Consider the following 26762-nt stretch of genomic DNA (forward strand, 5'->3'; position numbering starts at 1 on the left):
GGGGGAAGTTTAGTCTTTAAGCATTTTTATAATAACTGATTTCATTGTTGATTTTTTTTTAAAGATATATATGACTCATGATTTTGTTAAGTTAGTGGAAAAAAAGTGAAAATATGAAGTGTAAAGTATTATATATGATTTGAAATGTTAAATTGAAATGTTATGTTCATGAAATCAGAATAAAAACATTATTCAAAACAAAAAAAGGATCCGATGACCGGGGTAATAATATATCTGTAAAGCGCTTAAAGACGTCGTTCCGATGTGTTAAGCGCTATATAAATGCGGAATATTATTATATTATTATTTAGTGAAAACATTCAAAATAATTTTGGATTGTGTGTTTAGTACGTACATGAAGGTCCCGGTTGAGATGGAATTATCTAGTATTTATATCATCGGTGAATAGGAAATTATATTTACTTTCATTTATTTCTTATTTTCTGGGACGAGTACTGGTGTTTGTATAAACATTGCGTTTGCTTTTGCGTTGGCTTAATATGTTTAATAAAAGCTTGATTATAAAATGTCGTTGTGATGTCGATTGTAAAAAAAAGAAATATCTCGCCAAGTCGGTTTGAAAGGCTGCTCTTGGCAAATGCACAGTTTATGCCAGAAAAAAACCCACATCATTTTGAATTTGTCTTGTCAATATGCTATATCCTGGTAGAGTTATCCTCCCTGCATATTTTGTATCATTTTTATCTGGATGTTTGCATGCACGAGACAATATCCAAAGGTCGTAACATCTCATGCAGTTGCGTCAATTTGTTGAGTGATCTGAAGAGTGGAACAATTGTGTGCACGAAGAAAATTACGTAATTACATTACATTACACATACACACACACCCTCCCAAACACAGCCACGTACACACATCTACAACACCTCTCCCACGTACACCACTACCTGAACATCCACCACATCCACACACATTTGTGAAGGGCTCAACTGCTTCGAAATTAGGTATGCCATTTTGAAGATAAGTATACTTAATAAGTGCAGTTGTCCAATGTTGATTACATTGATCAATGGGCGTCATAACCAGTGAGTTAAGGGAAAATGCACTAGCGTACCTACGGGGCGGGGCAGACTCGTCAGGGTGGCAGACTGCCCCCCCCCCCAGTTAAAATTATACTGGTCTAACTGGTCCAGTGAAACTGGTTTTTCCTTGGGGGGGGCAGACTCGTCAGGGTGGCAGACTGCCCCCCCCTTGACGAGTCACAATCCATTAATGGGACGTATCCCTACCCCCCCTGACCTGACGATTTAAAACTGATCCTGTCCCGCTCCTTTGAAATTGGAAATCTTTTTCTTTTTTTATTCTGGTACCAAATCCCTTATTTGTAGTTGAAGACCATTTTTCTTTTTTTTTGACTTGTCAATTATTTTGGCGGAAGAATTTGCCCCCACCCCTGTGGGAAATCCTAGGTACGCCACTGGGGAAATGTGACTCCTTTATGAAGTTGTTTAGGACAGGCGCGGATCCATGGGGGGCCGAGGGGGCCTCGGCCCCCCCCCCTTCGGCTAAAAAAAAGAGAGAAGGAAAGAAAGAGAAAAAGAGGGGAAAGAAAAGAAGAAAAAGAAGAAAGGAAGAAGGGAAGAAAAAAAGAGAGGAAAAGGGGGGAAAGAAAAGAGGAAAGGAGAGAGAGGAGAGGGGAAAACAGAGAGGAAGAGGGGAAGGAGGAAGAGGGAAAAAAAGAGAGAGGAAAGGGGGAAGAAAAGAAGAAAAAGGAAAGAGGGGGAAGGAAGGGAAGGAGAGAAAAAGGGGAAAGAAAGAGAAGGAAAAAGAGAGGGAAAGGAAAAGGAGAAAAAAAAGAGAGAGGAAAAAGAGGAAAGAAAAGGAGGAAGAGAAGAAAAGAAAGGGAGAGGGAGGAAAGAAGAGAAGAAAAAAGAGAGGGAAAAGAAGAAGGGAAAGAAAAAAGGAGAAGAAGAGGGGAAAGAAAGAGGAAGAGGGGGAAGGAAGAGAAGAAAAAGGGAGGGGAGGGAGAAGAAAAAAGAGGAAGAGGGGGAAAGGAAAAGGAGAAAAAAGGAAAGAGAGGAAGAGGGAAGAAAAAAGAGGAAAAAAGAGAGAGAAGGGGAAAAAAGGGGAAAGGAAGAGAAGAAAAGGGAAAGGAAGAGAAGAAAAGGGGAAAGAAAGAGAGGAAAAGGGAGGGGGAGAGGGGAAGAAAAAGAGGGAAGAGGGGAAAGAAAAGGAGAAAGGGGAAGAGGGAGGAAAAAAAAAAAAAGAGAGGGGAAAGAAAAGAAGAAAAAGGGAAAAAGAAGAGGGGAAAGAAAGAGGAAGAGGGGAAGGAAGAGAAGAAAAGGGAGGGGAGGGGGAGAAAAAAAGAGGAAGAGGGGGGGGGGGAGAGAGGAAGGGGGGAAAAGGAGAAAATAGAAAGAGGAAGAGGGAAGAAGAGGGATGAAAAAAGAAAGAGAGAAAGGGGGAAAGAAAAGAAGAAGAAAGGGGAGAGGAAGACGGGGAAAGAAAATGATGTTCGAACCAAAAGGGCGCTGAAATAATGTTCGAAGAAATGTCAAAATGCTGTTCGAACTGGGGGCAGAATTGATGTTTGAACGGGGGGGGGGGCGAATTAATGTTCGACGTAGGGGCGCCAAATTGATGTTGGAACTAGGGGCGCCAGATTGATACTCGAGCTAGGGGGGGGGGGTGGCGAAATGGTATTCGAACTAGGGGCGCCAAAATGATGTTGGACCTACATGTAGGGGGCCCGAATCGATATTCGCACTAGAAGGGCGTCAAAATGATGTTCGAATGGATGCCAAAATGATGTTCGAACTGGGGGCCAAATTGATGTTCGAACGGGGGGGGGGGGGGGCGAAGTGATGATCGACCTATATTTAGGTGCGCCGAATTGATATTCGAACTAGGAGGGCGCCGAAATGATGTTCGAAGTGGGGACGCCAAATTGATACTCGAACTAGAGAGGGGGGCCGAATTGATGTTCGACGTAGGGGCGCCAAGTTGATGTAGGGGGCGCCAAATTGATACTCGAGCTAGGGGGGGGGTGGCGAAATGGTATTCGAACTAAGGGCGCCAAATTGATGTTGGACCTACATGTAGGGGCGCCGAATTGATATTCGAACTAGGGGGCGCCAAATTGATATTAGACCTACATGTAGGGGCGCCGACTTGATATTCGAACTAGGATGGCGCCGAAATAAAGTTCGAAGGGATGTTAAAATAATGTTCGAACTGGGGGCGCAAAATTAATACTCGAACTGGGGAGGGGGGTGGCGAAATGGTATTCGAACTAAGGGCGCCAAATTGATGTTGGACCTACATGTAGGGGCGCCGAATTGATATTCGAACTAGGGGCGCCAAATTGATATTAGACCTACATGTAGGGGCGCCGACTTGATATTCGAACTAGGATGGCGCCGAAATAAAGTTCGAAGGGATGTTAAAATAATGTTCGAACTGGGGGCGCAAAATTAATACTCGAACTGGGGAGGGGGGCCGAATCGATGTTCGAGCTAGGGGAGCGCCAATTGATACTCAAACTAGGGGGTCGCCGAATTGATGTTCGAACTAGGGGGACGCAAAATTGATACTCGAGCTAGGGGGTATGATATTCGAACTAGGGAAGGCAAATTGAGTTCGAGGGATGCCAAAATGATGTTCGAACTGGGGCCTAATTTATGTTCGAACGGGGGGGGGGGCCGAATTGATGATCGACCTACATGTAGGGGCGCCGAATCGATATTCGCACTAGAAAGGGCGTCAAAATGATGTTCGAATGGATGCCAAAATGATGTTCGAAGGGGGGCCAAATTGATGTTCGAACGGGGGGGGGCCGAAGTGATGATCGACCTATATTTAGGTGCGCCGAATTGATATTCGAACTAGGAGGGCGCCGACCGAATGATGTTCGAAGTGGGGACGCCAAATTGATACTCGAACTAGGGAGGGGGCGAATTGATGTTCGACGTAGGGGCGCCAAGTTGATGTAGGGGCGTCAAATTGATACTCGAGCTAGGGGGGGGTGGCGAAATGGTATTCGAACTAAGGGCGCCAAATTGATGTTGGACCTACATGTAGGGGCGCCCGAATCGATATTCGAACTAGGAGGGCGCCGCGAAATGATGTCGAAGGGATGCGGCCCAAAATGATGTTCGAACTGGGGGGCCAAATTGATGTTCGAACGGGGGGGGGGGGCGAAGTGATGATCGACCTGACTGTAGGGGCGCCGAATTGATATTCGAACTAGGGAGGGCGCCGAAATAAAGTTCGAAGGGATGTTAGAATAATGTTCGAACTGGGGGCGCAAAAATAATACTCGAACTGGGAGGGGGGCCGAATCGATGTTCGAGCTAGGGGGGCGCCAATTGATACTCAAACTAGGGGGACGCCGAAATGATGTTCGAAGTGGGGGCGCCAAATTGATACTCAAACTAGGGGACGCCGAATTGATGTTTCAAACTAGGGGGGGGGCGCAAAATTGATACTCGAGCTAGGGGGGCGAAATGATATTCGAACTAGGGAAGGTAAATTGAGTTCGAAGGGATGTCAAAATGATGTTCGAACTGGGCGCCGAATTAATGTTCGAACGGGGTGGGGCACATTGATGATCGACCTACATGTAGGGGCGCCGAACTGATATTCGAACTAGGAGGGCGCCGAAATGATGTTCGAAGTGGGGGCGCCAAATTGATACTCAAACTAGGGGGCGCCGAATCGATGTTCAAACTAGGGGGGGGGGGGCGCCAAAATTGATACTCGAGCTAGGGGGGGCGAAATGATATTCGAACTAGGGAAGGTAAATTGAGTTCGAAGGGATGCCAAAATGATGTTCGAACGGGGGCCGAATTGATTGTTCGAAGGGGGGGGGGCAAAATTGATGATCGACTTACATGTAGGGGCGCCGCGCCGTACTGATATTTGAACTGCCGCCTTGTTGTTGGCTCATTGTTCCATATATTGAAAGTTTTTAAATGCCTTGGCCTTGAGGTTTTTAGGCCTTGGGGTTCCATGCCTTGGCCTTGGGGATTGAAGCCTTGGTCTTGGGTATTAAAGCCTTGGCCTTGGAGGTTTGAGCCTTGTCTACAACACTGATGGATATATTGATAGATATTTACAGAAATTTTGAAGTTTATTTGCACACACTAAGAAATAAAGGTTTAGAATTGAACCCCAAAAGGCTGATGCAAAATCAGCACCCTATGGGTTCAAAAATTGAACCCCTGATTTGGGGTTCAAAAATTGAACCCTGCGGTTGGGGTTCATTTTTGCACCTGCGGGTTCAAAACTGCACCCCTAGGGTTTCAATTTGAAATTTAGGGGTGCAGTTTTGAACCCGCAGGGTGCAAAAATGAACCCCAACCGCAGGGTTCAATTTTTTAACCCCAAATCAGGGGTTCAAATTTTTAACCCATAGGGTGCTGATTTTGCATCAACCTTTCGGGGTTCAATTTTGAACCTTTATTTCTTGGTGTGCAATATGTAAAAGAATAAATGAAACATTCATTGTAAAGGTGAAAGTTTCGGATGCGTGTTTATTTTTTGACGAATCGTCAAATACTCAAATAACTGAAATAACTGTACGGTTTTTTATCGTTCCTATATTGTTGTTTCATGTAGTAATGCGTAAAAGACAGCTATATACAGTTCATGATACGACACCTTTTCGTTTCCAACCTACAGTGGGAAATCACGTTTTATTATTTTTTAACGAATTCCACTGAAACTATACACAACAAAAAAGTAAGTCCCCCCTTAAACAAACATCAATAATTTCCGAACCAATGCGAGTTTTTTTTAATAATTTTTACATGAGCGTGTAAGTAATTTTATAAGCTTTCCTCTGAGTAAATGTTATGGACGTATTTTACGTCATGCTTTTAGTGAGCACCGTCAGAAGGCAAAAATGTCACTTTTCAAAAGTCACAAGCCAAATATCATTACTTTGATTCCATTTTATTGGAGCTAATTCCACATTCTCATCATGAAAAATGGTCAGAAGGCTTGTAAAAGGTACTTTCTAAAAGATGATACAACTTTTTGACTAAATTTTACGGTTGAATAAACACAAGTCCAAAATTACTATAATTGAATTTTGTACACATTTCTATCAATAAAAATGATAGAATATGATGACAGTTATTTTGGGGAGAGCATCTTCAACAATAACCATCGTTTCACGGTTCAATGAATATTAATTGAAAACAAAAATACGATTTTATAAATATCATAGGCATGTATTGTTTCATTTTGGTAACTGAAAATTATCTTTTCTCAACTTTTTCGTTATGTTCATGACCAATTAACATGCTTCAATGATTCAAAGGCGTTTAATTACACATTCACGCTTGAATGAACATGTGGAATGTGATCAGCTCGTTTTTACGTTATTAGAAAAATGCAATTTGTAACTCTGTATATCTTTCACAAACCTCCTTGCATAGTTCATTTGATTTGATTCTTATGAAAATCCCGATGTTTAATGCATCAGTGAGCACACAATATTCGAAAATTATGCAAATGAGAAGAAAGTTCTAGGCCTTAGCCCCACTCTGTGCCGTATCGAATGATTCTTTTTGGTGTGCGCGGCTTTTAGATAGTGTTACCTTGAAGCCATGTGCGAAGTTTCATGAAATATTTGTTGGCAGAAGTAACAAAAACCGTCCATGACACAAACCCTCATTTCATATTTGTTAAAATTTTGACTTCCTCTCTCATAGACTTGTGTAGATTAAAGGTGCATATATTTAAGAATAAGTAAGCCTTATTCAATATGGTGGAACTTTTTTCACGGCTGTCTTTAGCAATGTCACTTGGCAGTAATGTTTATCAACCTATGGGCAGTCTTTCTGTGCAAAAATGAAATCGATTTGTATATTCATGGATGAGCGAGCACGCATCAAAGTGGGAAAATTTGTATTTTCAATGTCAAAGACTCATTTTAAAGGGTTATAAAGTGAATATTGGGGGCAAATTCGGTTTCAAATGTGACTTTAATTGCTGTTGTCTTATCATCCATCATTTCTATCACTACACACGTTCCGAACTTTAAATATTTTCATGGTTGAGCGAGCACATTCGAAAACTTAGGTATGAATACTCTTTATACTGCATAAATGCATACTTCCCTAACAATTTCTCATGATCAGTTTAATTTATGGACAAATCAGTCTGTCAGTGGTGGATCCAGAATTTCGAAATGGGGGGGGCCTATAATCGGGGAAGACATCAACATTTCCAAATTTTAACATGATCTAACAAGTTTTAGAGGATACTACCATAAACCCCTATGATGATACGTCACAATACAGGGGCCGCGGAACGGTTTTGAAAGTGGGAAGGGGACTGACCATCCAGAAAATCACAATCGTATGATCATTTTTACATTTGTGTACATGCTTTTGGAAAAAAAGTGAGGGGCTGAAGCCCAGCACCCCCCCCCCCCCGCGGCCCCTGCAATACACTGTGCTTACTCAACCATGAACATACAATATCAAAATTGTGTGTGAGTGGCTAAATGGATAGTAAAACAGCATAACACCATGAAATTCACCTAAAAACAATTTTTGCCCAACTTTGCATATGCATAATCTGAAAATCGATTCTTGTGACTTTCAAAAATAGTCATTTTCAATTCAATCTTTAATCACTCATGCATGACACAACCGATCAATCTCATTTTTCACCAGGAGTTGCTTAATGAGTGTAGAAAACCACCTACGAAATATCATATCTCAAAATAATTATGTTCAAAAGTTACAGCAATTTGATTTAGGGGGGACTTACTTTTTTGTTGTGTATTTACTCAGGCCTAAACTGCATTGCTATCATTTACATTTATTGTTACATCTTGAACTAGTTGATGTATACAAGATACATGGGACCTTGGAATTCATGTTTCGCTAGTATCGTATGAAAGAGAGAGATTAGAACTTATCGTCCAAAATGATGCGAACTTAAGAACATTGCTTTCATATTTATAAAGACACTGATAATAAAGAATTTTTTACAGTATATTTTCTTTAGTATCTTATTTTCTATTTATATACACCGTTTACACGCATTCTGTTTCTTTTGAAAATCTATTTGGAGTATGTAAAATTTGAGCAAGATTATAAGATACATAACCTTTTGATACTTTATACGATTTTTGCAAGAGCGGAAGAGCCAATGTTTGTTGATTAGGATTGACAAGACAACTCACTGTTTTGAATGGATTTCAAGCGAATAACAAACGATTATATAATAAATCCAAACACAGATCTAAGTAGGCAGTGCACTCCCAATTAGTAAATGCTGAGTGCTGACTACGGAGTCTACCTCAACTATATAATAAAAAGCATGTTAATTTATATCTTTTGAAGAATATCTTGCCCAAAATAAAATATTAATTTTCTTTCATGCAGAATATGCAATTTAGTTATTGCACAACCAGTTTTCATACGTGGCGATACAGGGGTGTCATCCCCCTAAGATTTTTCAACCCTGAAACAAAAAGTAGAAAAAAATGGGAGTACCCACAGGAACGAAGAATGCCTACAATGCAAGAGAGGTTTCTGTTAGAATTAACTGAACTAGACATTACCCATTCGGCAATGGGAGTCAATATTTCGGCACGATTATTACTTGACTTGAAATTAGGGCCCCCTAAGAAATCCTGGATCCGCGCCTGGCTCCCGCTCACATAATTCTAGCAGGGCCTACTCTGATGAGAAATTAAACGAAATTGAAAGCATCAAATGATTAAAATACAAATCGCTCGAGTTTCCCGCTCGCATTATTTTTATAAGTGATATTACATTTATTCATGAACACATCATTATAAATCCATTATTCATTTGCCTCTTCTTCATGCATAGGCGGATCCATTAACATTTTCCAATTGCGCTGTGCGTTCGCGAATTTGATTTATCAGGTACCTATTATTTTCATGTATTCCATAAAGTTTTCAAAATATCCCTTTTCAGGTCTGATTATCAAAAACGCATCAGCTAGCGCCGCTATGCTTGCATTTTTGATTGGCGGGTTATGTATGTCTCAATATTGATTGTATAACAAACTACCTAAAATCCCCTTTTCATGACAGTTTATCAAAAATTTCGGCTCGCGATTTGCGCTCGCATTTATGGTTAAAAATATATCAACTAATTAATGATGCATCCTATTCATAATAAAAAGGTGCTTGAATGTACAGTGTTCAGGCCATAATATCATCAGATTCCGCGCCCTCATTATGCATGTATACTAAGATATCAATTTAATAATTAAATTGTCCCTTTTTAATCTCGCGCTTAGCAAGATGAATAGGAAGATATATAGTCATCATATTCATATGATAACATGTCCTAAGGATGTCAAGGTCCTATGTCTCAAAATTAAAGTAATAATGAAACATATCCGCTCTTTATCAAGTGCGATTTATATCCACCTTACAAGTTTCCTATAAAGTGTTTGAAATATCAGATCGGAATATCAAATATTTTAAGCTCGCTCCGCGCGCGCTTTTATTTTCATGATAAAAGATTATGTAGAATGCCTAGATTATAGGTCTAAATCTGAAACACGCGCGCGCATTTTCATTCACTTATCCAGTTTTAGATCACAATATAAAAAAATTCCGCTCGCCCTTTGTGCTCGAATTATTAATGTAGGAAGATCCCCTTTCTCATCCCTTTTATGATTTAAACATGAATAGAGTATCCCGTTCAAGGTCGAAATCACGATTTTTTTTTTACGCTCGCACTTTGCGCTCGCATTATTAATATAGGAAGATTCCATTTTATTCATCTTTTTCATGATTTAGGAAACAAATCTAGAATTTTTCCGCTCGCACTTCGCGCTCGCATCAATTGATTTGATTTGATTTATTGTTTTCTTCTGCATCCATAACATTCGTATAATACATTTTTCATAACATAATATTAGAATTTTTGGCATGAATCATAAATGTAAAGAGTACTAAAAAAATAATTCCAGACAAAATTATTAACTATATGATATTCACAATTTGCAGGAGAAGGATTGTCATCATAAGCAGATTGCTTGAAAAAATGACAATCCCAAACTTATACTAATTGAATTAATACATTTATAAAGCAGAATGGGCATATATTTTCAAATACGAAACATGAATTCATGCAATATCATAGTGTGAAGATGAAGATGATAAAGCTGAGGGTGACGGTGATATGATGATGTTGTTGTTGTTGATGATGATGATGATTATGATGATGATGATGATGATAATGAAGGCCATGGAGATGATGGTGGTCATGATGAAGATATTGGTGATGACTAAATCGAAGGAGGAATAAATTCACGATAAAAAGGATACGACACAGAAATTTTACTTCAAATATTCTGATAATAACATAGATTTAACGTTAGCCTTAAATGAGTGAAGAGACGAAGATTGTTTTACAGACTCTGCTGGTAGAGAGTTCCACATATCTGGACCATGGTGTCTGGATCTCTGCGCAATAAGCAGCTTGGGGTTGATTAAATGAAGTGTAACGGGTAGGGTATGAATGAATAGATGTATTAAGAGTATAAAAATTGTGAAATGAAGGTGGGAGCATGTTATTTACGTACTTAAACATAAGTAGTAAACTTTGAAGTGTATTATGTCAAATACTGTTAGAGTCTTTAGTTTATGGGATAATGGATTTGTGTGTGATAAATATTGGGAATCAGTACAGATTCGAATTGCTTTTTTCTGTAATAAGTATATTGTATTAAAGTTTTCCATTCTTTATGTAGAAATGTCAAAAATTTTCAGCTCGCGCTTCGCGCTCGCATTATTTGATTGTTGAAATATGTAATGTCTTCAGGGCTAAATGCAAGCAGTCCTTAAAAGGCACCTTTCGATCAGTTCAAAACGTATACAAACATTTTCTGCTCGCGCTTTGCGCTCGCATTCTAGAATTCGAGATCGCAAATCTAGAATTTTTCCGCCCGGACTTCGCTCTCGCATCAATTGTTAAGTAATACTGTATAGCTATCCTGTTCATGATTACAAAAAAATAATTAATTTTTTTTATGTAGAAATGTCAAAATTTTTCAGCTTGCGTTTCGCGCTCGCATTATTTGATTGTTGAAATATATCACGTTTTCGTGGCTAACTGTATGCAGTCTTTAACAGGACTGGTAGGCCTACCTTTCCGATCAGTTCAAAACGTTTATCACAAATTTCTACTCGCGCTTCGCGTTCGCAGTAATTATTGCAGGCACATCTTTTTTTCAAAAAGTTCAAATTTTAGGAAAAAATTCATGCAATTTAAAAAAAAATTGCACGCGCTTCGCACAGGCATTATAAAATAAGGATTATGATATTATACATTTATGTTGATTTAAAGAATAAAGCTAAGATGTGACTTGTAAGACTACCCCCTTCAAAGAAACAAACCCAAAAAAAATCTTGAGCGGCCGATCGAGGAAAATATGGCTGAAAAAAAAAATTTGGGCCCCTTTATTGGCGAAAGCTGGATCCGCCCCTGATTCATGTGCCTATGAAATAAGATAATTTAACATGCATTTAAGGCACTTATGATTGCCTGGGGAGGGAGGGGCCGCCATTTTTCCGAAAAGTACACAGGGGCGCCAAAATCAGGTCGAATTTGGGCCCCCCTCCCTACGAAATCCTGGATCCGCGCCTGGTTTAGGAAGCACATGTGTGGGTGTGCAAGGGTGCGTTGTGCGTGTGTAGGTGTTGGTGTGTCTGTACGTGGAAGGATTGATTTGTTATTCTGCGCATAAGTTGTAAAACTGTTTCGCACTTCATTCTTCACCCTGAGATTTATTTTAAATATATATTTGTATGTTTTATTCAATAATGAAATCATAAACAAGGTAAAATTACAATATATGCAACTCAAAAAGCTATGATCTTTTGAAGATTGTCTTGTCGTCATTAGGGTTTTGATATTCCCCATGGGGTCTCAATGATTAGCAACTAATTCTATTCTGTTTTTAATGCATGAAAAAGCAAACATTTTGAGATTTGGGATTAAAGGTAAATATTGAACGTAGTTCGTGAAAATTATCATCATAGACAATATTTGGGCAGTGGGATATCTAACCATCCCCAAATCCTACAGAGAGAAGTATTCAACTTCAGTCATTATAAAAAGACTAACAATTTGCAAAAAAAAAAGTTTCAGAGCTTCTGCGCTTCGCACCGATGTGAGTTTCCATATACTCCATTCCATACACCATCGTCATGCAAAAGGTGTCATTGTACTATGTGAGGGTAGTTTTAAATATGGTCATCTTTTCTCCAAATTCCGAAGAAGCTTAATTCGGTCAAAGAGCAGGAGGGGGAAACTGTTCCTACTGAGTTTCACACCTGGCGATGAAGCGCGCTCAATAAAGGGCTTGCTTTTGTTTGTTACGCCCTCAACTTCCGTGATCCATGGTACGCCACTGACTGGGCCTGATGTGGCGTGCGCTTGTAACCCAAGCAGTGGGAAAGTTACAAATCGATGCAGAGGTTCGAGCCCTGGTCACGTCTTTCGGATGATGACGTTAAAGGTCGGTCCCATATCTGATTGATACACGACTGACAAAACTCAAGTACACACACACACACTGACAGAGAAAATTGTGAACACCAAAGACCAAAGACTGTAAACGGGGATTAATAAAGTATTCTATTTTATCTGATGAATTATCTTGGCCAAGCCTAATAATCTCTTTGTACTACTTGGAAATAAGGCCAGCGGCCAAGTATTGATTCTATTTCATCTACATCTGACCCGATAATTGTCTCGTATTTCCATTGTCCAGATCTGGTCACTGTGTCCAAAGTCCATTTTTCAATCTCGCACGGCTCAACGCGGTCGGTCTCATGGTCATTTGTAACGACTTTGAGACAACTAGTCTTAGTGCATTCTAAACAAATTGTGAAAGCCCCTTAAAGCATGTCGAGAGGGCCCGAAATTAATTTGTAAAAAACCTCCAGGATTTTCTTGATATTCATTTGGTCCTCGCACCTTGGTACCATACTAGAGCTTGTCAATAGTTAGAGTAAGTCGGCTCTTCTTATTTTGTATCTTAGATGGATTTGTTTGTGTTAAAAAACCTGTGATTTCTGCATGCATTCATGAATTATGCGCGTGTATGTGTGTGTGTGATTTTTTTTTCAGACGTAGAATCGGATATTGAGCGATGTGGAATGTCAATGTTTGTTTAGTATATTTGTTTCCCTTGGTCTTTTTACAAGGGCAAGTTCCTCGCAGCTGTTATCTTTGCTTGTTATGATTATGTAATTGTCTAGTAAATATTTACAATAAGTCTTGCACATTTTATTAATGTTATTTATAACCAACGATTGATAGCCCAGTTTATTACCTCCAATTATTGTGCAGGTATAAAGATCGTTTAGGCTGAGGAGTATACTTTTCGATACACGATGCACGTTTTGAACTTTACGCGAATCGCTGAATAGAATTGTTGGATTACCTATATACCTGTTTCACATAAGAAGATACTATTTGGAAAATGCCGTATAGCTGCTTATAGTATAGTACAGTGGGTATCGAACTTGTTCGATTTTCGTGCAGCGTATACCATCCAGTCCGGCAAATGGTGTATGTGCTGTGTTGGAATAAGGTAATTTCTTGGTTCTCATGCTATTGCAATTTCATAGCACATGGCATCATATTTATCCAGCACTTCAGGATTACAATATGTTCCGGTGAGCCGTGTCAGTAGATCATCCTGAGATTTGGAGCTGACGAAAAATTGAAAATATGTCGTTTGTTCATGCGCGCACAGTCCATGATGACACTGTTGGTTTGATTCACCGATTTTCGACAAAGACTGCTTTGTCACGACGGGCTTTTGACAATTGATTCTCTGCGTTCCAGAAAGCGGTTGCCTGGTGGTTGCGAATACTAGGGTTGTTCTCAGATATATGTCACAATCCATTGTCCCATGTTTTTTTTTTACTGTAGCCTCGCAAAACGTGCATGATTTGTCTTAGATTTTATTTTTGTAGCAGGTTACATGGAGGGATGCCCATTGCTGCACGTATACTTTATGGCCAGTGATGCTTAAAGGGGAAGTCCACCCTGGCTTTATTGTAAAACTAGCAGAAAAAAATAACAGTGGTGAAGAAAAAAACATTAAAGATTAAGAAAGTTATTAGAATTTTCTAGTTTATGATTTGTGACTTATAACCGAGCAGCTGCCCATGGTAATATAAAATGCATAAATTTAATTTTCTAATGGTTCGTGATGAGTTATTTGTTTTTATTTTCTTTTTAGGAGCGCATGTGGAATCTTTATGGTTTTGATATACTGAAGGTTTAATAAAATCCATATTCAAATTTCTGAGAAAAATGACGTTAATGTTTTACTATACGGTATGTGCGAAAGCTACTCGCATATGACGTCACACATCGAATAATTGAAATCCTTTGATGGATTGTCCAAAAACCTACGCAAATATATTTTTTCTGCTATAGTTACAATAAACTTTTTGCCCGGGTGAACTCCCCCTTCATTAGCATGACAATATGATAACGAATAACTGTTAACATCCGTGACAGATTAACATCTGTAACAAATCATTTGATTTACATTCATATTTTGATATATGTCTTGCAATGTTTCCGTTTGACTTTGTTTGAACAATAACGAAGTACCACAAAGGCACTTGGTGGCTAGTGATGCTTTAGCTTGGGAATAGTACAAGCCAGTTTAAAAATCCATCCGTTACACAGTAATATGCTAGTAGGGAGTTTTCTTGCCAATAGCCTTTGATGACAAAGTAGTCTGTGTCCAATATCGGTGAATAAAAATTGCGACTCTGGACAAACGTCGACATATTTGCCATGTTTTCGTTTGGTGTGAAATTTAGGTCGATCTGCTGTCCCGGTCCAGCAAAAATTTTCGACAAAAACCTCAGTGCATTTTCAATAGATTTACCACTTTGCAGACTCTGTCTGTCCCGTGAATTGCGAGAACTTCGTATTTACAATTTTTTTAAAGATTTTGTTTGAATTATGACAGGAATGGATGACCGTTATGTGCTCAGTGGCCAATGGTTCTTTGACTTGAAAAGTCAAAATGTTGTTAAGTTTACAATAAACATCCGTAACAAAATATTTTGAAATCTGCATCAATGTTCGTGTGCAAGCATGGCCCTGGGAAGGAGGGTGGGGTTGCCGAAGCTGCACCCCCAAGATTTTCCTTGGGGGTGCTGCGTGTATTATTTCCCATAGGCAGCACGGTCCCAGCAGCCCCATGAGTTCTGGACAGTGCGATAAAATGGAGAAAGGTAACCAAACTGACCAAAAATTTTTTTACCGAAACCTTTATTTTTTTTTGCTTGTCAAATTTCTTGGGATGAATATTACCTTCATTTTGGTGTGAAACCTTTTAGTTTTATAGTTGTAAAATTTCTCTGGGCGAAAATTGCCTTCATTTTGAAGTGGAACCCTTTTTTTACTTGTCGAATTTCTCGGGAGGAGAATTACTTTCAATATGGAGTGAAACATCAGCACCCCAGTGAAAATCATTCCCAGGGTCCTAGTGTGCAAGTGTCCAGACTTTTGTCATTTTTGTTCAGTCTTGTGAGGGTGTGGCCTTTTCTTTAGAATGACACTTCGTTCAGTATGTTAACTTTATATATATATATATATGAGGATAGAAACAGACTGCAAAACCCATTTAAAGGGGTGCTTGTGGATTTTTTGGGGTAATATTATACCTTTTGTATCATTTTGTCTCAGGTTCAGTTGATGTGAAAAAAATGATGTCTTTCCCGTCTCCCGTCATGTTGTTGGCGACTCTCACCGTTGGAGCCATTGTTGCTAAAATAATGGAATACTTCCTACGAAGACCCTACGTGGATAACATTACCAAAGACAAGTAAGTTGCTAATTCTTATTACTGAATAAAGTTTTTGCCCCTTCCACGATCCATTAACTATTTTGGGGGAATGTGATAGACGCGCCTAGCCACTTCAGGGGCTGAGAAATAGTTTTGAATGTATGGTGTGGCTGAGCCGAAAGGTGGTGGAGGTGGGGGGGGGGCTGGCCTTGGAAAGAAATACAACTTGTTGGTCATTTTTGACGATTTGTTTTTGCACACGTTGATAAAACAAATTATAGATATGTATTTTTGGTTATGAAAAATGTTGCAAAAATCAATAAATGAAAAAGAAATCAAAATACATTATTGGGATCGTAATATATTTTTCTGTTTTGGTACACTGACCTGAAATGCAGTCGCTTATTATTAATGTATTAATGTATTCATACCTATTCCAGATACGTATTCATCACTGGATGCGACACTGGATTCGGCAACAAACTTGCTAGGCAACTTGATACCAAGGGTGTTCACGTCATTGCCACTTGTCTGACTGAGAAAGGACGAAGTGATCTTGATGACGTCACATCCGGAAGGGTCAAGACCTTGCTCCTCGATGTCACTGACCACGACAGTGTTGCCAAAGCGTATGAGGAAGTGCTGAAGATTATACCACACGAAAGAGGTATTCAATGACACGTTTACAAACCTTTTTTTTACTATCTGACTCCTATGATGACGATAGGGATTTTCCGCACTAAATGGAATACCGCGTGCATGGCATTACGCAATACAGGACTACACCATGGATTGTCCAGTAATACCTCGGTCACATTCGCTCCACGGCGGCTAGCTGTACGGCGAGTCAAAAACAGCCGTTTTAACATTTTTTTTGTACCAGCTATATAACATGAATAAAACTGCTGTTTTCGACTCGCCGTACGGCCGCCGTAGAGCAAATGTGACCAAGGTATAGTATCTTCATCTAAAGTCATGGAGATTCGCATTGCTTCCCCCATCCTAGCTCACCCCTTACCCGAGGTCCAGTCAAGTCGCGACGCCCAGACTTTTTTTCAAGAAAACAACAGTCAAGGAAATTATTTTTTTTTATTTACCTTCGTTGCATATAATCATGATGATATATAAAGTTATACATTCGCATACAAATCCCACCCTACACATAGTATTTTTTTTCAAAAAAAAATCATCATCTGATCATATGAAACTTATTAGTATAACCATATGTTGTACTAAAAATGTATTGTTCCGTTTGAATTAAGATTAATATCGGGAGTGGCATGGTAATTCTTATACAAAATTATGAGTTTTTATTACCCAATTTGGGCATATTTTGACCCATAGTTGTGTGCCCAGTATGTTGCCCAGGGTTGGTTAAAAGTTTGGCATATTTTGCCCAACAATTTTATGAGTGCGGTGGGCCCTGCATCCACTATTATTGTTACCCTAAATCCAACTACGTTTATTCTGTTTTACACAATATTCAAGTTGTAAATCTTTTGTTTATTTGCAGAAAAAAATAATGAATGAAACTCCCCGAGATAATTGAATATGATACATCATAATTGCGTTAAGGCCAGAAAATCCGTTCACAGTATTTAATACGATTAAAAAAAACCCAACTCTTTTCTTTTCTTATCTTGTACACAGCTCTCTGGGGCGTTGTTAATAACGCTGGCGTATCCAATATTGCCGCCTTTGTTGAATTGAGCAAACGGCAAGATTACGAGAAAGTTTTGGCGGTAAACCTATTTGGTGTCATCGATGTTACTCTGACATTCTTACCGCTTCTCAAGAAAAGCAGTGGTCGGTTGGTCAACATCGCCAGCTGCGCTGGGAGATTAGCTGCTCTCCCCGGTGGATACAGCGTGTCAAAGTTTGCAGTAGAAGCATTTTCCGACATTGTGCGGTAACTATTCATTAAAAAAATCAACTGAATTTAAATTGAAATATACAGAGTGGGTCACACACAAAAAAATCCATTAATATGAAGTTGTCTAAAGTATGAACATTCATCTTAGATTTATTGATATGTTCTGATATTCACCACGCTCATTTCAGTATCATTTTCATACAGAACTTTGATTGGATGCCTGACTACGAGGCGTTCTTAAGAAGTTCGTAAAATCACAGTGGCGACAAGTTGCTGAGCGAAGAATCAAAGTATGAACAAAGTAATTATGTGCACAGTCCAGTGGCGTACCGGCAAAAAACCTGTAACTTAGTGAGCTCGCGAAGCGCGCTGGTGCAAGGTATACTGACCTAATAGAAACATTTTAAGGACAATGCCATTAAACGAATATGTATCTCACTGATCAAATAATTTGAGCGCGAAGCGCGAGCTGAAAATTTTCGATATTCAGACATAATAAGCAATTTTTTAAAATCATGATACGTACCTGTCTCGCTAAACAAACAATGTGAGCGCAAAGGGACATTTAAGGACTGATATTAGGAATTCATGAAGAGCATTATCTCACCAACTTTTGCGAACGTAAGCACGGGGGGGGGACGTGCTCCCCATGCCCCCCGTAGTTACGCCACTGGCACAATCTGCACACAGAGAGACGCCTACCAATTATTCCATCCCCACACATACATTCACACCTCCACCCATCCACACACACGCTTCTTAAAAAAAATCATAAGCCCCTCATAATTATTTATTATTATTTGTTTGGCGTCACCTGTGCCTGGGAGGCGAAAACCAAACTGAATCACTACACCGGGGTTCCCCCCCCCCCAGTCCAAGAGCATTAGGCCAAAATAGGCTTAAGAAAGGAAATTTCAGGTAACAAGCTGATATTTTTTCAGGATACATGTAGGTCCAGGTATATGTCTATATTAACATACTAAAATTCCTCATAATTATATCCTCCTTGAGGGTTTTCCGTAATCCAAGATGGCGTCCAAAATGGTCGCCATTACAGAAAATGGCCATAACACTCTCATTATCCGACCTAGACATCAAATTTTGGTGCATATTTCATGGTTTAAAGGTTTAAAAAGAGCTATTGATACAGATTGGAGTGAACATAAGCAGACCAGTATGCCTAAAAATCCAAGATGGCGTCTAAAATAGCCGCCAAAGCCTAAAAATCCACAATTCATCTATTGCTTATGTCAGTATCTTTAACTCATTGAGTGCTTCGTGCACGCTACGTATCCTACTATAACATGCCACACTCGTGCTCGCACGCCTACTATTGATTGCTTTGTGCTTGCATTGTTTCCTACCCTCGCCTGCTTCGTGCATGACTGCGCACATTCGGAATAACAATCATTGTTACGCCGTTTTGCATTGTATTGCGCATCGCATGCACGCTGTAATTAGCACTATTGTGTGCAGTGTGAACTCTGCTTTCTGACAGATAAACTTACTCACGCGGTTTACATTCGACTTTTTCGAGTATTTCTACATTTTTTACAAGATATGGCTCCGCCTCTGAGAGAGAAGAGACCTAGGTTTTTGATCCATACAAAACACTCCACAAAATGGAACTACTTGATACAACTCATATTTTAGCGGTAAAGATAATAACCAATCCACATAATGAGGACATCATTATAAGGAGTATGAAATTTCCTACAACTTTACTACACAATATTTTGTGGATAAACTAATCGTTAGAGAGTTACAAGCAATTGTAATCATGACTATTGGAAGGAGTGAATACGACTCGCGATCCCAAAATCAATGTGGCACAGGGGGGTTTTGTGGCTGGCACAGGGGATTAGCATCGGATTAGCACTGTGGCATTGGCTTAGTAGTGTGCGTGGCATGTTAAGAGTTAATTATGTTTCTATTCAATGGTTTTAAGGGTCAAGTAGTACATTCAGACAAGTTACAAGGACAGTCAGTGGTCAAGTATGTCCAAAAATCCAAGATTTCTTCCAAACAATGGGGTTTAAAATGGCTTCTATTACTTACAAATGGACATTTAATATCTGCCTGGATATTTGATTGTGGTGTCTAAACCATGGTTTGAAGGGTCATATAATACATTAGGTCAGGTTAAAGAGACACTCAGTGGTCCAGTATGTCAAAAAACCAAGATGGCTTCCAAAAATGTAGTCTAAATTGACTACTGTTACTGAAAATTTACATACTTCATTAAAAATCCCCCGAGAGATATGATTGTAGTGTCTAAACTATGGTTTAAAGGGTCAAATAATACACCAGGACAAGTAAAAAGGACCACCAGTGGTCTACTATGTCAAAAAATCCAAGATGGTCTCCAAAAAATGGAGTCTAAATTGCTGCTACTGAAAAATTGACAATGGTACAACATTGAGCGGGGGGGGGGGGGGAGATAACTCTATCAGCACATATCAATAAGTCAATGAGTAAATGTTCAAACTTTAGACAAGACAACTTCAAACTAATGGGACATTGATTCTGATGATTGAATTGAAATGTACGAAAATAATAGTATCTGCGATAAATATACGACAACTCAATAAAACTGTACGACAATTGAATTGAAATGAAAGATACTACATCATAGGCTGTCCCCAACAGGCCAACTCTGCCTTCTTTTATCGTGATTATTGTTTCAGAATAAGAATATGCGCCCATATCAAGCAAAGAGCTTTTGTTTCATCTAAGAAATCAAATGATACTTCGATCTTTCATAAAAGAGGACCCCACACACAAACAATTTGATTTGGATACAAAGTGAAAAGCCGAAAGAAAAGTGTAATGCTGCAAGTTCATTAAATGCAAAATTCAGCTTATTTTCATAATCAGTTTGCCATAATGTGAAAAACTCGTTTTGTGTTAGAGAATATATATGTATTTTTTCATTTTCATTTTTTAATTGAAAGTCATTAATTCACAATATGATGCAAAATTAACGATTCCAAGTGATCATGAAAGACTCAAAATCTGCTAGAAATTATACTTATAATATTATTGTCAATAATTGCAAAAAAAAATGAATAACAATTGGTTCCCTCTTTTCTATGTTGACAAGAATGTGTGCATAACTGATTTCTTAAACTGAAAGCAAATGTCTGAAATGGCTTAACATTTGTCCCGCATCCATGGTGAAATTTCAGCGTCATGGCTTTTTGAATTTTGTTTCCCCGTCCTATCAATTTTTGTTTACTGTACTTTATTATGTTAGTTTATTAATTCATTTCTTGTTGTTTATATTATTCATTTACTTGGTGGAGGGAGGGGGGTCCCTTTGAGCTTGAATATGAATCACTGTCTGTTCATTTATACCTAATGATGTTGTCACACCAACCTTATGCCCATCCCTACTGGAAAGAACAGTGTCCCAGAGTTTGTGTTCACAGTGTGGCACGCAATGTGAAATCACCTCCACACTGTTGAATTTGAGCATTTTGTAAATCGCATATATTCGCATAGTCGACCGTATTCACCGTCACATTGTCGAGGTGTCCACAGTGTGAAATATCTAGTTCTTACTGTTGAATTCGAGCATTTTGACAGTGTGAATTATAATTTCACATAGTCCACTATGTGAAAACACTGTGATCACACTCCGTGACGCAGTGATGTTCTTTCCATCCCGAGTGTACCAACGCGATCTTCTGCAAACCGACCGACCGAACAACGTATTAACCAACGAACGTAGAGGGCAGCAACACACTTTCGTTGGCATTAATTTTAACAGTAGAGGTGCCGTGGCCGAGTGGTTTAAGACGCCTGACTATACATGGAAATCCAGGGTTCGTTCCCCGGCCATGGCACCCACATGCTCTTTTATCCTGCATTCAAACAAATGGAAATGCTTTACGCATCATTGGTAACTAGGTGTGCACTGTCTTGTTTGTAAAAAAAAACAATGTGATAAAAAAAATTGTTCGGTCTCGAGTCGGTCGTGTTGATGTGACTAGGGCATTTCAGACCGAAACACACTTATAGTCGATTTGACAGTCTCATAGGCTCAATACACTAACCTAGAAATGTTCTTTCCGATGAATTTTTTTTCTTGATTCGTGTTCCTATGGGGTCCAAGAACAAATTCAGCCTGGTTGCCCAAAGTTGCCGTTTGGGCAATTTTGCTAATTTGCATAAATCCAAACTGGCCGCTAGATGCAATCTTGAAAATCTAACTTTTGAACCCCTGTCCATAAAATGATGAGTAATGACTCGTTTTAGGGGTTTAGAGGTGTGTAGAACCGATTTCTGTAATCATTTTTGCAATGTAAGGTCATCTTTAGTTCAAATCCAAAATGGCCGCCATATGCCATCTTGAAAAATTGACTTTTGTTCCCTTTGCCTCAGAATGACCAGTAATACCTTTATTTAGGGGTTTTGGGGTGTGCAGAATCAATTTCTGCTTTCTATTTTGCAATATAATGTCATCTTCAGGTCAAATCCAAGATGGCCGCCATATGACGCCATCTTGAAATATCAGTTGTTCAACCATTTGCCCCAGTATCATGAATACTATAACTATATTCATGAATCATTTGGTATGTTGATTCAATTCATGCAGTTATTTTGCACAAAGGATAATCTTCAGATCAAATCCAAGATGGACGCCAACCGCCATCTTGAAAAATTATAGTCCGAGGTTTATACGTGTCAGAACTAATGTAAAGGGATTTCAGTAAGAATACTCATTTCTTTAATTAACTCTCAAGTTCAAGGTCAAGGTGAAAATACATCTTAGATGTCAGATTTCAACATTAATTGCTCAACTTTAGAATGAATCCTCTGTAGGTTTGGGCTATGATCCATTTCGAGTGTATTTTTATTTTGTTAAGGTCCATCCATGCCTTTGTACTGAAAAGGCTTTTAGGGTCTTATTTGAATTTGAAAGTGTTTTATCAATATTTTTTTTCGAAATCAATGTGTCAAATGATTGGTAGGCATCAGTTCACCTTGATCATGGTGTAGCGCTAGGCCTTACATTTTCGAGAGTGACTCTAGAGCTCCACCCTAGAGTGGCAGTCTCTAGAGCAAATTTTTACAGATGAAGGAGGATGGCGCTGAGACACGTGTATATAGAGATGCTGTCCTAGCCTTCCTCCTAGGCCTTTGGTCTGCCAATTTAGAATTCCGATTATTTTCTGACGTCTTGACCCCCATACTGTAGCTCTCCATAGAATGGCGACTATCATCTACACCTTAAGTGTTAGTGCCTATGCCGGCAAGTTTTATGTCACGTTTGCAGGTGTCTTTGTATCGGAGGTGTGATCTACCGATGGGGTGAGACCAATCACACAGCTCACATTACCTTGGCGAATCCAAGAAGGGATTCGCCAAGGTTTCATGCGGCAAACATGCCCCAACCACCTGAGGTGCCTTTGCATAAGGAGCGAGAATAAGCTTTTGATGCCAGCACGTACGCTGAAGGGCCTCTGTATTTTTCACTTTGTCCTGCCATTTAACGTGCATGATACGTCCGAGGCAGCTGACATGGAAGGTGTTTAGCCACTTTTCTTGGTCGGCGTACGTTTTCCAGGACTTACTTCCGTGCAGGAGCTTGGCCATGACTGTGACAGATTTTACAATCCTGATGCTTATATGCTTGTCCTGTGAAAGGGGCAAGAGACATATAGTCGGTCCAAGGTAGGTGAGGAGTCCACCACAACCAGACGAGTGTGTGCTGTTGATATACATATCTGGAGGACAGTCGGTGTCAGCTGTTATGTATGACTAGGTCTTGTACTCCCACTTCTTGAGAGGCAGGGGCGACATCGTTTCCGTAAAACATTTCACGAATGAGAACAATCCTGACCGTGGAACAGTCTTGGGGAGCCTATCTTCTGCAGGAGGCTAAAGAGTGCACTCCTGCTGACCAAGTCAATGGCTCTTGTCAGGAGGAAAAGTCCAATGATAATTATAAAGGAAGTTAATAAGTTAACTAATTTTTTTGAAAAAAAAATACGGAGAAATCACTTTTTAATTCAAATAATACTTTAAAGTCATTTCACTGGAAAAGTATGGTTGCACAGAAATAAAAAAAGATCAAAACTCCCGGACATAAGCCTCGGACAGTAATTTTTCAAGATGGCAGTTGGCAGCCATCATGGATTTCATCTGAAGATTATCCTTTGTGCAAAATAACTGCATGAGTTGAATCAACATACCAAATGACTCATGAATAGAGTTATTATTCATGATTCTGGGGCAAAGGGTTCAATAATTGATATTTCAAGATGGCGTCATATGGCGGCCATCTTGGATTTGACCTGAAGATGACGTGCAAAATAGAAAGCAGAAATGGATTCTGCACACCCTAAAACCCATAAAGGTATTACTCGTCATTCTGGGGCAAGGGGAACAAAAGTCAATTTTTCAAGATGGCATATGGCGGCCATCTTGGATTTGACCTGAAGATGACCTTATATTGCAAAAATGATTACAGAAATCGGTTCTACACATCTCTAAACCCCTAAAACGAGTCATTACTCATCATTTTGTGGACAGCGGTTCAAAAGTTAGGTTTTCAGGATGGCATCTGGCGGCCATTTTGGATTTATGCAAATTAGCAAAATTGCCCAAACGGCAACTTTGGGCAACCAAGCTGAATTTGTTCTAGGACCCCATAGGAACATGAATCAAGAAAAAAACTTCATCGGAAAGAACATTTCTAGGTTCGGAAAATGTCAAATCGACTATTATGTTTTTAACCTTCAGGAGAGACCGTAGGAATTTCGGGTATTCCTTTAAAGTGAGCATCATCGAGCCAGGATTCTTTGACACTTATATGGCATCAAAGGACACTATAGCACGAAACACCATGTCTCTTTGGAACCGACTTTCTGATGAGGAGAAAAAGGAATTCCCAGAAGCGTTGGTACAAAAATGTAAGGAAAAACCTCTATAAAATGTATGTTTTCATTATAAATGTGATTATTTTTCATCCGTTTATTTCTAAAGCCAGAGACCAAATTTTAACTTTAATAAATTCGATCAATTCAAGAATTTTATTTCATTTTCATCCAAACATAATACATTGTAATAAAAAAAATCAGGGTATACAAAAATAAGGGAATCCACAAAATGCAGAGTTGTAAAAATGTGGATCCCCTTTGACTTGAAAAGGTAACAAAAATAAGTGGCATGATTATTCTAAATGATTTTTCAAAATTTTAGAATAATACTTTTTAAATAATAACCTTCCTAAAATCAAGATATTTACTCTATAACTGTATTCTCGACCAATTTTTCCTGTCAAACAAAATAATGAACATCCAATAGGTTTGCCTAGAGGCCTTTATTGAATGTTTGACAGCCGAATTTAGATAAATCTATTAATCCTTTTCACATTTTTTTTCAGTTTACTTCTCCCCGATGACCCTAATTTGAAGTAAATGTATACGAATGTGAAATGCTAGTTGGCTCGATTTTTTAACTCCAGATTACATCTCATACCTTTATCGCTGTATTGCTTTGCTCCATTTTATTTCTTTCGTCAGTCATTGATGAGAAAGGTTCCCTGATCACTTCCATGGTGTCAAGTGACTTCGCCAAAGTGACTGACGCCATTGAGCATGCGCTGTTTTCTACTTGGCCCAAGACGCGATACGCCGTGGGTTGGGACGCGAAGCTGATCTGGATGCCAATGTCTTATGCACCAACTTGGATTCAAGATAAGCTCTGCCCTTAAAGATAAGCCTGAATGCCACTTGTGCTAACGAGATCAAATTACTTCGAACAGGTTCTAATTAAAAGGAACACCGAAATGTTTGAGTGTATAAATATTTTTTTTTAAATGTATATTTTGTGGAATGTGAAACAGTGAATCGAATCACACAGCTATTTGGTTTAATGCTGTCTTTTACGATGTTGAGGAATTGGGTTTTTCATTATTATTTACAGGACAGTATCAGAGAGTGTGAGGGTGCCGTGACCGAGTAGTCTAAGGTGCCTGGCTATACATGGAAAGTCCGGGGTTCGATTCCTGGCCACGGCACCTATGCCCGTTAGGAAGGCATTTAATCTACAATGCTCTTTTATCTTGCTTTCATATAAATGGAAATGTTGTATGCATTATTGGAAACTAGGTGTGCACTTGTTTTTTAAAAAATCAGAAACACACAGACACCTACAAATTTATTTGAGAACCTATACACGTGCATTGGTCCGTTTCATGAAACTTGTTATAAAAAAATGAGCAATATCAGATAAAAGCTAATGAAGTCCTTCAATATTATGGGCTGGTAGGAAATATGTTATAGCTATTGTGTATTTTGTTTTTGTAACTAGTCTTTATCAGGTTTGTGAAATGGATCCCTTGTCTTTTTTTTAAATAAAGATGTTATTGAAACATTAATAAAACAACATTGTGCACTATCAAAGACTTCGGTACTATTAATAACTCATTATTAGATTAATATTCAAATTCGTTGGCGTATAACCGTGATACGGTGAAACTAGTTTCGCACAACGATGTGAATGAATAACAAGTTTTTTTAATCATTAGTTCTGTTTTCCTAATAAAGAGCTTTTGTTTTTGAGTGCCGGATGTGACCATAAGAGTGTATAACTATGTCCTTGGTACTGTAGTGTTACCGACCTGCGTATAAATCGTGTCGAATAGAGAGTTTTCGACGCAAGACGGATTAAAAAAAAGTGTAAATGTATTTTAAATGCCCGTCAAATGAAAGGAAAAACCCCTGAGGTCCTTTTTTCGAAAATTGGTGAATAGGAAGAGCAGTTTCTGCCTAAGTTTTGCAGCTGACGAAAATTCCATATTTGTAGTTTGTCCACAGTCAAGGACGTAACCATGGTAACGGCTGTTTTGATTCACCAATTTTCGACAAAGACTTCTTGGTTGTCCACTGTCATGAAGGGCAATTGACAATATATTTTCTGTGTTCTGGAATCCGTCAGGCGTCATGGAAGTGAAAAATCCATAATAGATTTGTACTGAAGTTGACGTATTGAAACATTATATACATATATATATATGTATGTATATATATATATGTATGTATGTATATATATATATACATATATATATATATATATATATATA

The 26762-nt window shown here is 38.9% G+C and overlaps 1 protein-coding gene across 3 annotated transcripts; it reads left to right on the forward strand.

Annotated features, from left to right (window-relative positions):
- Positions 1–874: 874 nt before the first annotated feature.
- LOC121426717 (retinol dehydrogenase 7-like) lies at positions 875–25538 on the forward strand. 3 transcript variants are annotated; one of them, XM_041623093.1, is made up of 6 exons: positions 875–965; positions 15696–15834; positions 16236–16462; positions 17446–17704; positions 24419–24588; positions 25201–25538. In XM_041623093.1, the coding sequence occupies exons 2-6, from the start codon at positions 15716–15718 to the stop codon at positions 25389–25391; spliced, it is 966 nt and encodes a 321-aa protein (XP_041479027.1). In that variant the 5' UTR covers positions 875–965; positions 15696–15715; the 3' UTR covers positions 25392–25538. The 3 variants fall into 3 exon arrangements, with proteins under 3 accessions (XP_041479027.1, XP_041479025.1, XP_041479026.1); XM_041623091.1 differs by lacking the exon at positions 875–965 and adding an exon at positions 12796–12984; XM_041623092.1 differs by lacking the exon at positions 875–965 and adding an exon at positions 13088–13569.
- The last annotated feature ends 1224 nt before the right edge of the window (positions 25539–26762 follow it).

This window comes from Lytechinus variegatus, chromosome 13 (assembly GCF_018143015.1).
Source record: "Lytechinus variegatus isolate NC3 chromosome 13, Lvar_3.0, whole genome shotgun sequence".
Classification (NCBI taxonomy): domain Eukaryota; kingdom Metazoa; phylum Echinodermata; class Echinoidea; order Temnopleuroida; family Toxopneustidae; genus Lytechinus; species Lytechinus variegatus.